This window comes from Lytechinus pictus, unplaced genomic scaffold (genome assembly GCF_037042905.1).
Source record: "Lytechinus pictus isolate F3 Inbred unplaced genomic scaffold, Lp3.0 scaffold_20, whole genome shotgun sequence".
Lineage (NCBI taxonomy): Eukaryota > Metazoa > Echinodermata > Echinoidea > Temnopleuroida > Toxopneustidae > Lytechinus > Lytechinus pictus.
In genome coordinates, this window is record NW_026974141.1 from 3140179 (window position 1) to 3153984 (window position 13806).

At 35.6% G+C, this 13806-nt stretch overlaps 1 protein-coding gene across 1 annotated transcript in view; it reads left to right on the forward strand.

Moving 5' to 3' along the window:
- Positions 1-11425, forward strand: part of LOC129282892 (two pore channel protein 2-like) — a 52242-nt gene extending 40817 nt beyond the window's left edge. The window contains exons 20-24 of the mRNA XM_064114823.1: positions 93-159; positions 1665-1747; positions 3574-3655; positions 4580-4683; positions 5919-11425. Of these exons, the coding sequence (XP_063970893.1) occupies positions 93-159; positions 1665-1747; positions 3574-3655; positions 4580-4683; positions 5919-6000 (418 nt within the window). The 3' untranslated portion in view covers positions 6001-11425. The remainder of the gene's footprint in view (positions 1-92; positions 160-1664; positions 1748-3573; positions 3656-4579; positions 4684-5918) is intronic.
- Positions 11426-13806: the final 2381 nt, after the last annotated feature.

Below are 13806 nucleotides of genomic sequence, written 5' to 3' on the forward strand. Positions count from 1 at the left end.
AGGAGGAAAGGGTCTTGAAAAGGGTGGTGCCAAGCATCATCGCAAGGTTCTACAAGACAACATCCAAATGTTTTTCCCTTTCTATCTTGCAGGCAAATTCCAAAGTGTGGGACCTATGAGCAGCTGAATTACTATGCAAACAATTTTGATGATTTTGCTGTAAGTATGGTGGCTTTACCATGCCAAATTAACTCTTGTTTTTCCTAATTTTTTTGGAAATTGTGTGATTAGAAACAAAAGTATTAAGCACGTCAGAATATAAATTATTCCTTTCATCGTTGTTATTATATTAGACCCTCAGACCCTTTTAATATCATGTTAAAATTTGTTTGTAATAAAGACATTGAGGTCTTTATAACGTATTGTTAATAATAATAATAGTAATAATAATAACATTTGTAGGGTGCTTAATACAGACGTTTCTAAGCGCTCAGTTTTCTGCCTATCAATTAAACTACCGGGGAAAATAAAAGTAGTCTGAATGAATTCAAAACAAAGTTTAAAGTAACAAACTTAACGTAACTCAGATGTGCACCTCCACATAGACCAACCCACAACTGATATCTAGACATTGAAAAGGTGGGTTTGTTTAAATCAAGTCTTTCATCATGGTTTTATTTTTCACTATATTGAATTTAAACACCTCCATAAATATTCAGTCCTTGACCTACATGTGCAAAGTGAAAGAAAAAGCAGTAAAATTGGGGTAATGTATAGTGTGACATTGAATAGGCAATTTATAAAATCAGCACCTCATAAATACTAAATGTCATTATTATTACTCATTAAAATACACTCTTGAATTTCCTGTCTGGTAAAAAAAATCTTGAAATATTTACACGAAGAAAATAATAGTGTATATAGAAATGGGATGTTTATTGTTTATTCCCTCACTTAACCTTCTTGTATATCACAAAAATAAACCTTATAAATTTTCATACCCTGAAATAAATGTGGAAAGTGAATGATATAACCAATATAATTGTATGTTTTTTTGAATTTCTATTCTTGATGAAAATCTGAAATATAAGCATGGAAAAAAAGATTTATGTAGAAATGTGATACATGTATATCACATTTAATTACCATATAAATCGTCGGCGTTCATCTGAACCGTCGTATCAGTCAGTTTTGGTTTTAAAAAAAAAATAGATTTTGAGATTTTTGCAGAAAATGAAAGTCCTATTCTATTCATAACTAAATATCGAAAAATTTCTGGGAAAAATTTCTAGGAAAGTCGTTCAAACCGAAATTACAAGCATTTAGCTCTTTTGCGATATTTTCTCTGATCCTTAGTTTTGTGTAAAAATAAGGATACCAATGTCAAGCAATTGTCTTGGTCTTTCCAACCATGTATTTTTCTAGCATTGAATATGTTGTTAGGCTGGGGAACTAAGTGTGAAAATTATAGTAAACTTCGATGTCGATTTTCTCTGAAACGGGTTTGCACCGTCGTATGTGAGATGCGACGGTTCGGGTGACCACTGATGAAATGTTCAGAACCTGACATGCAGGTGGAAAGCGAATGAAAAACAATAACATTTTTTAGACTTTCTGGTTTTGAAATTCTTGTCTTGTAGGAAAATCTTGAAAAATTGTGTGCATTAATAAAAAATTGTAGTTAGAAATGTGATATGTAACGTTCTCTCGTGTTTGTTTTTCAGTCGGCCATTGTTGTCCTGTGGGACATCATGGTTGTAAATAACTGGCACGTCTTCCTGGCAGCGTACTCGCAAACAGTTAATAGGTAAGCTTCAGAGATAAAGGGTCTGTCACATTGTTCCATGCAAGCCTAGTCCAGATTGGACCTTGTTGTTTGGAAGTGCCCTTTCCCAAAGCTAAAATAGAGGGCACATGTCTCCCAATCTCTAATCAGCGCCAATCCACTCATCTTCCCTTCCAAACAACAAGGTCTAATCTGGACTAATGCAAGCCTTGTGGGGGAGTTGCGGGTGGTTAATAATAATATAAATAATAATTGGCTTTTATATAGCGGTTTATCTATCTAAGAATGCTCAAAGTGCTTCACAATTATTATCACCCGGTCACTGGATTCATAGCTTCTCAAGCAGCCTGTTAGGCGCACACTTGCTAAACCAACCACAATGACGGTTGTTTTCCACCGGTACCCAATTAGCACCTGGGTGAGAGTGGCAAAGTGTGGATTGACACCTTGCCAAAGGAAAAAAGGCCATGGTGGGATTCGAACACACGACCTTCTGATTACAAGGCGAGAGTCAGAACTGCTACACCACGGCGCTTCCACCTGCAACTCGCAACTCACCCGCAACAAAGTTTTGAGCAAATTCATAACTTTTCTGCGTGCAAATCGGACTTGCATGCGCTCCTGCGGGCAACTGCTTGCGAGATACGTGTGAGATACTGTCAATGCGGGCGTCCTGCTGGTAGCAAAAACAGTCACCTGCAAGTCACACGCAAGGCTTGCACGGAACGACATAACTGGGCCTTGAAGGATTATTGTTGCAACAACTGTGATTTGATGAGAATGTATTTAAAATCAAAGTAAATTGCCACCATGTCACGGTAGATCTAGATCGGGGGGGGGGGGGTTCACAAAGATTTAAGTGTGACTTAGAGCCGCAGTTTAAATTCCCAGTTGCATGCAGTATAGTATAAAAGGGATTCACTGCATTTGTCAAATCTTACTGAAAGGCTGTGAGTGTCAGAATTGAAGCATGACTCTTGTGTGAACGCCCCCAGATTTACCTACATAAACCCATCTTTGTGAAGTTACAATGTCTAAACTGAAAAATGACCACTACTGGTGGTCACCAACACAGATAAGCACATGTGGGACAGTGTATTATTATTGCTTGGAAAAAAAAAAGACCTGACAAGAGGCTGCAATGCCATGCTTGTTTTTTCAATTTCTCAGCAATTACACATTTTCTATCAGAAGAATTTGGCACATACTTTTTATTTACACATACAAATATTTTGGTGGTCAGTTCATTTTATTTTGTTCAAACTCATTTTTATTGTTACCACAACTGACTTTGGGTTTAAAGTCCAACTTGAACTTGTCATATAAAGAAGTTCATTCTATTATCAGATAGTTAACATTAATACCCCTTCAAGGGGGAGTGAACTGTTTGTGGTCTCCTGTTGACTGTGTGTTATAAATATGTAGTCTTAAAATATGTTTTCAGATATCTGCTAATACTACAGAGAATAAATTGACCTATAATTGTATTTTTATGGAAAAATTAAAATGTTTTGAGAGGAAAAGTAATTATTTTGCTACTTGGTAACATAATTATTGCAGTGTAAATGTATTGATTACCGTAGTTAATTAACATTACCATTCAAGTGGGTCTATATTACTAGACTACACTAGCATTATGGGTCAGGAAACTTGGTCAGGAGTACTTGAGGACTCAAGATGGCGCTATTGGTTCGTATCTGCTTTAAGTGAAATTGTTATATGATAATGGAACTGTTTCAGCTCGACAAATGCATTATTGATCAGAAAGCAAGATTTTATCTTTTTTCAGTGATTTACATGAAACATCTAATTTAGTATTGAATTGTTCTGTTATCTTCTTGTCCTAGATGGTCCCAGATGTATTTCATCGCTTGGTACTTTACATCGGTATTAGTTTGCCTCAATGTATTTACTGCAATCATTCTAGAGGTGAGATGATGATGATGGTGATGATGACGATGATGATGGTGATGATGGTGATGATGATAAAGATTTTGGTGGTGATGATGGTGATGATGGTGATGATGACGATGATGGTGATGAGGATGAGGATGATGATGATGGTGGCGGTGATGATGATGATGATGGTGATGAGGATGATGGTGGTGATGATGATGATGATGGTGATTGGGTTGGTGATGGTGGTGGTAATGATGATGATTATGATGATGATGATGGTGATGATGATGGTGATGATGATGGTGATTGTGATGATGATGATGGCGATTGAGGTGATGATGATGGTGGTGATAATGATTATGATGGTGATTGGGTTGGTGATGGTGGTGGTAATGATGATGATTATGATGATGATGGTGATTGAGGTGATGAAGGTGGTGATGATGGTGATTGGGTTGGTAATGATGATGATGATGATTATGATGGTGATTGTGATGATGATGATGATGGCGATTGAGGTGATGATGATGGTGATGATGATGATGATGGTGATGGTGATGATGGTGGTGATGATGGCGATGATGATGATGATGGTGATTGTGATGATGATGATGAAGGTGATGATGATATGATGATGGTAATGATGATAGTGATGGTGAAGGTGATGATGATGAAGATGATGAGGGTGATTATGATGATGGTGATGGTGATGATGTTGAGGGATGTGGTGGTGGTGATGGTGATGATGATTATGGTGGTGGTGATGATGATGATGATGGTAATGATGATGATGGTGGTGATGATTATGATGATGGTGGTGATGATGAAGATTATGAACGTAGGATGATGATTATGATGAGGGTGATGGTGGTGATGATGATGATGATGATTATGATAATGGTGAAGTAATATCTATAATAATACATTTGTGACTATCTTACCTTCTTTTAAAAGAACTTCATCACATCCTGGGATCGAAGCCAGAAGAGGCAACAGCAATCTTTAGAAGAGGGCAATAGACCTACAGCTTATCTAATGTCTGTACATACTATGTTTAGGTAAGTGGGGTTTTGGAGAGGGGGGGGGGGGAGAAAGACAGAGAGAGAGAGAGGGGAAGAGATAATGGACAGAGAAAAAAAAACAATAGGTAGTTTTCGCTTTTACTATGGGGAAACTCTCTACAACGCATCAATTCCTTTAAAGGACAAGTCCACCCCAACCAGAAGTTGATTTGAATAAAAAGAGAAAAATCCACAAAGCATAACACTGAAAATTTCATCAAAATCGGATGTAAAATAAGAAAGTTATGACATTTTAAAGTTGTGCTTAATTTCACACAACAGTCCTATGCACATCCTGGTCGGTATGCAAATGAGGAGACTGATGACGTCATACACTCACTATTTCTTTTGTATTTTATTATATGAAATATTCTAATTTTAACCTTATTGTCAAGTGAAACAACTATTAATTTATCCCTAAACATGTGGAATTAGCATTGTTTGATACTATATTGTTCAGTCAAGTTGGTCCTTATTGTCAATTCTGTAAAAAAAATGAAATATTGTATAATTCAAACAATAAAAAACAAAAGAAATAGTGAGTGAGGGACATCATCGTCTGTCTCATTTGCATTTCACTGAGTTGTGCATATAACTGTTTTGTGAAAAATAAGCGAAACTTTAAAATGTCATAACTTTCTTATTTTACATCCAATTTTGATGAAATTTTCAGCGTTATGCTAGTTTGATTTTTCTCTATTCAAATCAATGATTTTCTGGGGTGGACTTGACCTTTAAAAATGCAATTAAAATCACAATGGAGAGCTGAGAGGCGTTTGTCGAAAGTTGGCGTACTGGGACAGCAGATCATCTGAAGATTCCAAGCAATTGCAAATATGTCGTCCAGAGTCGAGATTCCGATGCTGTCCCGGTCCATGTCCATCAGCTTTTGGCAAAACCCTCTCAGCTCTCCATTGTGATTTGACTTGCATTTTCAAAGGAATCGGTGCGTTGTAGAGAGCTTCCTCCTAGGAAATGCGAAAAGTCAGGAGTGAAAGACAGGGAGAGAGTCTTTGAAGAGATAGAGCAAAATGTAAGTTTAAAAAAAAATTGCCCTTTTCTTTTGCTTGTCAAAACTTTTCCTTATCAGTAATAAAGTAATTTAAGTTATTTTAAAGATAAATTTAGTCATATATATTAATTTGAATACAAATTTAATAAAACACTCCCTTTGAAACTTGGCCAATGTTGAGCTCCTGCAGAAATACCTATCCCATCTTTTGTTCTTTCAGGGACGATCTTCAAGAACCTACTGAGAGTGAACTCCTAGATGAGATCTTCAAGCATCCTCATATACAAAACCTGCGCTTTTGAGACCATCCCTAAGTCAGTGTTTTGTCAATTTCCTTGCAGACTCGACCCCATGGCAATCATAACCAGTATCTTCTTTTATATAAAGTAAGGACAAAGATCAACCAAAGATGTAAGAACTGCATGTGGATATATGATGGTGGTGAATTTTTACCTGATTACCAAATGCTTGTAAATAAGCAACCTGAGGATTGACAGCTTGTGTCCTCTCCAAGGGACCTGGTAATGAGGATCAATGCATTACCAAAGGACACTATAGCGCAACAAGTGGGAAACGAACCCGGGTCACCGGAATCCGAAACCCTGCTCTACCGACTGATCTATCACGTATAGCCCACCCATTCATGTGGAATGGTTATGAGGTGCTAGGTTCTAAGAGAACAGAGTGAAATGGTTCATGAAACGATGTAAGTTGAAGATGTACAAGTCAACAGTCAATTTGGTGGAACTGTTACAACCAAAAATATGGGCAGATTACAGATTGATTATGACTGGTTTTCTTCTGGGGACGCTGAGGATATCTCTTACATTCAAGAATTCTAACATTTAGTAGAGATGCGGATGATGACCTTCCGCCTTCTGGAGCACCTACGTTTCCTGAGGCCAAATTGAAGGAGAAAGACTTTTTACAGTAACCTGTTCCTTCACCCAAGGATGTTCTCATCCAGGCAACTGCCACTCAACCTCAACAGGGATTTGGCTCCTGTGTAATTTGAATGACTGTATCACAGAATTGTGATAACCCCATTGGATATGTGTGTGCTTAAGAATTGCATTCACCAGTAATGGTAATGGCCGTCTGTGTGAGCAAATGCTGACCTTGCAAGAGACTTCCAAAGACTAATAGGGTGATGGATGCATTTGACAATCTTATCAGAGATATGTTTTGTTTTGTTGATCGTTCTTGATGGATATTTGTCTATTCACCCTGGGATATGCTACATTTAAATTGTGTGATTCTACAGAAACATGCTGCATTCTGGTTCCCGTGGCTAGGAATGTAGCAAAGTAACCACAACAAACTTTTCTTCAGTCAACAGGTGATATGCCTCTCATTTATACCTTGCATCAGACATCTTTGATGTCTCTGAGTGTCTTACAAGGATATCGTCAGCACTGACATTTGCTTCAGGCTTGTCTGGATTTTTGGATTATACCAAGGTCTATACATCTATGATGTCTCTGGGTGTCTTACAGGAATATCATCAACCCTGTCAGCTGCTGGAAATGTGTCCAGATGGGCTGGATGCTAATGCTCTTGAAGATTTATTCCATGCTTCATAGCTATATGATGTCTCTGAGCGTCTTACAAGAATATCATCAACCCTGCCATTGGCTTCAGGCTTATCCTAGTGGAAACATGCGTTTTCTTGCTCCTTCTGGAGCTCTCCAAGTGCCATGAACAGATGCACGTGCCATAGATCCTTAAAGCTCTGCAAGGTGGTCATCAGGAATCAAGATAATGCTGCATTTCCGGATCTACTTTGTATGAAGAATCTAGGATTTTAAACATACTATGGACTTTCACAGCAATGCAGATGATGGTGAATACCATGAGCATGGTCAAAGGTCAAACAAGGTTCAAGTTCCAAGTACGGTCAAAAGTTCAAGCAAAGTCGGACGAGGACTGCAGTTCAGATTCCTTGTGCAAGGCTGATTGGAAGAAATTTCAGGTGGGATTCAAATGCATGCCAAAGCTGAATTTCTTCAATTTTCCTCAAGTTCTATTTTAGAAGTTCTAATATGTTGGATGTTCCCGTGTTGAGTTCATTTCGATTTTTTTCGAAAGTGCTATTTTTTAAATAGTCTGAGTTGAATGTTCATATGTATACAGTCAACTCTGCATACTCATATTTGATGATTAAAATAGAAAGATCCCTTGATTAACTAGTCTGAAGTGAAGCAAAACGTAAACAAATCAAAGAAAGAAAAGGCAAAAGAAATATAAATGTGAAGATGAAGATGAAAAAAAAAATGTTACATGAATTTAATAAAAAGAACAGATTGGTAAAACTTTAAACAAAATTTAATATCATAAAATGTCATATATATATTTGAAAATTGGGGATGGCTTCCTCCCCATCTCCAATGAATTTGTAGTCCATCATTCTTACATTTTTCATTTTTATTTTTTAATTCATCGTTGTTTTGATGAGAGCAGAGTTGACAGTAGTTGAATTGTTTTGCTTTTGTTTTGTAAAACAAAAAAATCATTTCCTCAAAGTGTTTGTCTTTTTTTTATCTAGACATCTTCAGCACAAATTAGCATTCTTTAGCTTGCTCTGATACTTTAATACCCAGGGGTGATATTTTTAGTGCATTTTATATCTTCTGTAGGTATATTTCATACATTAGCAAATGGTATTTTGATTTTTTTTAATGCTGTTATAACTTTAGTTTCATTTTTGAAATAACTTTAATTTAAATAAAATCAAACTCACCCCCCCCTACCTGCATCAACCATACATACCTAAATATTCTAGTCTGGGTTTTAGAGTGTCAGAGTATAGTCAAAGAATGCTAACTCACTTTATTTTTTTTCATTTTCATCTATTCTTAACTTCATTGTTAATTAACGCATTTACTAACCGAGGAGTTCAAATTTATTGGAATTTTTATACTTCCAAAGTATTCTATCCCAATTAATCTGAAGGTGGTGTTCTGATCGCCATGGTGCAGTTAAACCTAGGTTATTTAGACCATAATTTTATGGAGTGCCAGTTGTCAACTTATTCACTGATTGAAAATTTTTCTTATCCTGCTTCAAAAAAGTTGTCAAACTTTAATAGAGTTTTGAAATGGGAAGAACAGGAAAATGCAAAAATTTTATGAATTCTAATTTATTAATTGTTACATTATAATTGTCGCAAATTTTGGAAGAAATATTATGAGGCCAGCACTCCATAGAGGTGTTTTTTTTTAAATTCTAGTTTAGACTAGGGTTAAACCAAGGTTTATTTATCAGAACACCGCCCCATGTGTTTTAATTAGCGTGAGGGAAATTTCAGAAAATAGCCCGCCATTCTGTACATTTTTCAACCCCAATTTTTTCTACATTGCTTCATTTGCTCAATCCATGATTATTTAAGAGCATTTCAACTTTCATATAAAGTAGAAATTTGGATGAATCGTTTCAGGCCAGTCCCAGTTACTGTATAATGGGGTTGGACAAACATATATTTATATGAAATTGCCTTTAAACTAATTTTGAAAGAACAATCATGATAGTTCATCTGTGTGGGTTGAAAATAACAACATAACTTTTGTTTCGTTTCTCAACACCGTCATAAGTCTAACTTCTTGACTAAATCGGAGATAGTGAGCTACTTGTCCGCTACCGTTTCACGAAGCCCTCTTTACCAAGATCGGGTACAAAAACCTTACTAAATATTTATGACACCTCCGAACCTGTCATAACTTCTTTCTTAATGACGTAGTGGCTATGACATGCAAAAGTGCCTGGCAATTTTACAATTATTTATCTTACGTAATCAATCATAGAGGTTGAAATTACATCACAAAAACAAGTGGGATAATGCATTCAATGATAATTGTAATACAAAGAAACTACAAAAACTCTTGGTAAAATGCCACAAAACCATTCATTTTGAAATAGTAAAATAATTTTTTTTGTGTTGAGATCCAAAGTTTAATATTTTGTTAATTTTGAAAGTGTTTTTTTTTTTATATGAGCCATAAGGTTGGAAGTAGAATAGAATCAAGTTTTTGCCACGGTGGAACACAATTTTTTCCCTCCAGATATTTCATTCTGGTGAAGTTCAATACAATACCTCAATTATTGACTGCCTTTCATTTCATAATCCTATCAAGTTTGTTAAATGCTATTCGCCAGAAACTTTTTACTCCAAATCTGTACAAATAGAAAATTGTATATAAAACTATGCACTGCCAAGTAAGTCATGACGATCGAGTTCAGGGGGCTGTTTCATTAAACTTCTTATAATAACAAATTTACAATAACAGTTAAAAGCTAGTGAAATCCTTCAATCTGATTGGCTGATAGTAAAAACTTGTTATATAAATGCATTTGTTATTATAACAAGTGTTTATGAAAGAAACCCTGATCGGTTGATTTTATTTACTTCAAATTAAACCAAATGTAACATTGGGGCCTGGAAGAAAAATCTGGCTTGAACCCGCACCGGAAGGTTAGCAAAAAGGTTTTCCCGGTCCTGGAATCGGCCCGGAACTCAAGAACCATGTTCTGTACTGCACAACATTGCCGCTGCAGCACCAAAAAGCCTGGCCTCGCTCAGTGCAGGCTAGCGCTAGATAGTGCACTTTTGCACCCCGCAATGTTAAAATAATTTCACCAAAATGGCTGAATCAATTCCCGAATATCGAGTCTTCACATGAAATTTTTTTCAACCACATCGAGCATCAGGAACAGTTTTATTTCAGCTTCGATCTTGATTTCATCATTCAAATTCTCAGAATTAGAGTCTCAGTCCACCGTAAACTCTTCTTGATTTTGGTTGAAATTAGCGATTACGTACAGCAAATGTGAAGTCAACAAATGTGTTGCTGCCATCTGACCAAGAATTCCAGCGGAAGACGTCGAGATCAAAGCTAAAATACTGCTGTTTCTGCTGCTTGATGTGCATGTTGCTAAAATTCATGTTTTTAAAGGATCGACATGAGCTTAGGTCACGGATGGCTTGGCCTCCATGAAGTTTTTGCTGGATAATGAAACCAAACATCATATAACCAGTGCGCATACATTCGTAATTCCGAAGCTTCGTTATTCCGAAGGTTCGAATATTCCGAAGGTTCGTTATTCCGAACGTTCGTATTTCCGAAGGTTCGTTAGTCCGAAAACAAAGTGAGGTTCGTAATTCCGAAGGTTCATTAATCCGAAAACGAAATGAGGTTCGTAATTCCGAAGGTTCGTTAGTCGGAAAATGTAATGATTAACGAACCTTATTTCGTTTTCGGACTAACGAACCTTCGGAACAACAAACCTTATTTCGTTTTCGGATTAACGAACCTTATTTCGCTTTCGGATTATCGAACCTTCCAAATAACGCCACAAATGTTCGGATTAACGAACCCTTTTACGTTTTCGGATTAACAAACATCGAGGTATAGGCAATTTGCGTGTTTCGGAATTACGAACCTTCGGAATAAAGAACCTTCGGAATTACGAAGATTCGGAATTACGTCGTGTAACCAACCAGTGACTAATGCCAGATCAAAATTGAAAATCTGGATTAAATATGTGAACCAGACTGGGCACCTACCAAGCAATGATATATTACTGGCTGAATGAGAAAAATATGACTTGAATAATATGGAGTAATTCTATCTATCTATCTATCAATCAATCAATCATCAATCAATCTATCTATCTAATCTTATCTTATCTTATCTTATCTATCTAAAACCCAATATATCAATCATTTAAATCAATAAAAAAGGAAAATACACATGTTTCAGGCAAGGTATTTGCTGAGAGTCTCTGCATTGAAACATATTTATAGATGTTCTGATAAATATGATAAACTTAAATCGAACTTATGTTTATATTAGTAATGGTAGTTCTCAAATTTGTTTACGGATTTTAACTTGCCAGGGCCAAGTAACACAGAGGTTTTGCAATCAATCATACACTTGATTTTAACGTTTGATTCTGTATTGTAGTCGATGCAATCAATCGTAGAAAAATGTTCTACGATCATTGCAAAGCTTTGTGTTACGGGCCCCAGATCACACATTCTGGAGCGTTGTGGCCCAGTGGATTAGTCTTCGGACTTTGAAACAGAGGGTCGTGGGTTCGAATCCCAGCCATGGCGTAATTTCCTTCGGCAAGAAATTTATCCACATTGTGCTGCACTCGACCCAGGTGAGCTGAATGGGTACCCGGTAGGATTTATTCCTTGAATGCTTTAGCGCCTATATGGCCGCTCAGCTACAGCCGGGGTAATAATGATATACCAAGTATATTTCAGCGCCTTGAGCACATAATCAATGTGGATTTGGCGCTTTAGAAATACTCTATATTATTATTATTATTCTGCATTCTGAGATAATTAATACTTGCCTTTGAAAAATAATAATAGGGAATGGAATGATATAAAATATCTGATCAGAACTAGTTGATCTGGGGAGTTTTTTATGAATCATCTTACCAGTTATTTTTACTGACAAATTTGCTCTTAGCCAATCAGAGGCAAGGATTTCAGTAGCTTATAACAAATAGTCGGTGAAAACCACTGACTATAGATTTCATGAAATGCTCCCATGGTAAACTTGAGTTGAAAAAATTATTCTATATTAGTGTTTTACTACATGTACGTATGGATAATAGTAATATTTTATTCATACATGTATATTCAGTTATAATATTCATAGATACATTATAGATGTACTGCCAATCAAAATTCTATTTATTGCCAAATGCGAACTTTTTAATCAATTATAAATGACATCCATGATGAGTAGAAAATAGCTGGTTTTTATCCTCTGATTATGGATATTTCTTTATGAGTACTTAAAATGAGGAATTCTGTGTAATTTGTTGTTTATAGGAGAATGTGCTAAAGATGGAAATACTCTGGCGCACTTTTTAGTGTTGAAAAAAAAATTGAATCCCAAATTCTTTCATTACACTTACTGTTCTTTAAAAGAAAAAGGGGGATTTATACAGTATGTTCAATATGTGCAATGTCATTTACAATCATATATATAATATATTTTGCTTCATAAAGTCATCAAACAAAATAATGGTCAAACCTATTCAGTCTACTTGTAATGCCACTTAGTTTTAGTTGTCATTTAATCTAATATCCATATTATGTGATTGTTATTTATCATACTGTTACGTAGTAACCAAGTTTATCTTTACATATTTTATTTTTTGTACAAAACTAACAAATTATATATTTTTATGGATTTTATTTTTCAGTTATAGTATTTAATCGTTTAACCTGTTTTACAAACTTTCTTTTTTATTCAAAATTTAATATTTTGATGATTCATTTTAAATTTAATGTGGTAACGTTTTATTTTCATGATTTATTTTTAATTGAATGAGGTAACAATAAGGAATTGTCTAGAAATAAAATAGATAATTCATTGTACTTAAATGTTTTGCACTAACAATTTGATTAAAAGTTGTTTTTGTATTGAATTAATACTAATGTTCATTTGTTTTTATTTCAGATTAACATGTTACGAGCATGTGAGTAAAAAAAACTTGACATCTTACAAATCCCCAATTACAGAAAAAAATATGTCATGAACGCATAATCATACATGACTGGAAAGAGTATCTTCTCCCAAATAATTTGATACCATATCTATGTGGTATGTGTTAACGCTTGGGTGATAAGCGGCCCATTGCAGAAAGAGTTGCGATCAAACGCAATTCAGTAAATCTTGCACAACTTGATTTTCAGCCAATGAAGCACCCGTATTCTGGGCTTGCGCTTGTTATTTTGGCTCACGTTTAAATGCAACTCATTTTGCAAAAGGTGCCAGGAGGTATTCTTTGCAGTGATGTAAATTTTGATTTGCGCCGAAGAAAGGCATGACTGCAATGAATGAATCCAGATATCAATAATGTCATAATCCTACATGAGTTAGTAAACATATTTGCAAATTCTTTTTCAATTCAATTAACTTGAGAATTGGTACTAAAAAGTGTTTATTCAACAATTAGAATGTAAATTACTGAAAAAGAGTTTTGAAATGGATTTTAATGCAACTCTTGTAAGATTACGACATCATTAAGGCCTGTCTTACAAAGAGTTGCAATTGATCCGATCAATCGCAACTATGGAAAGCCAG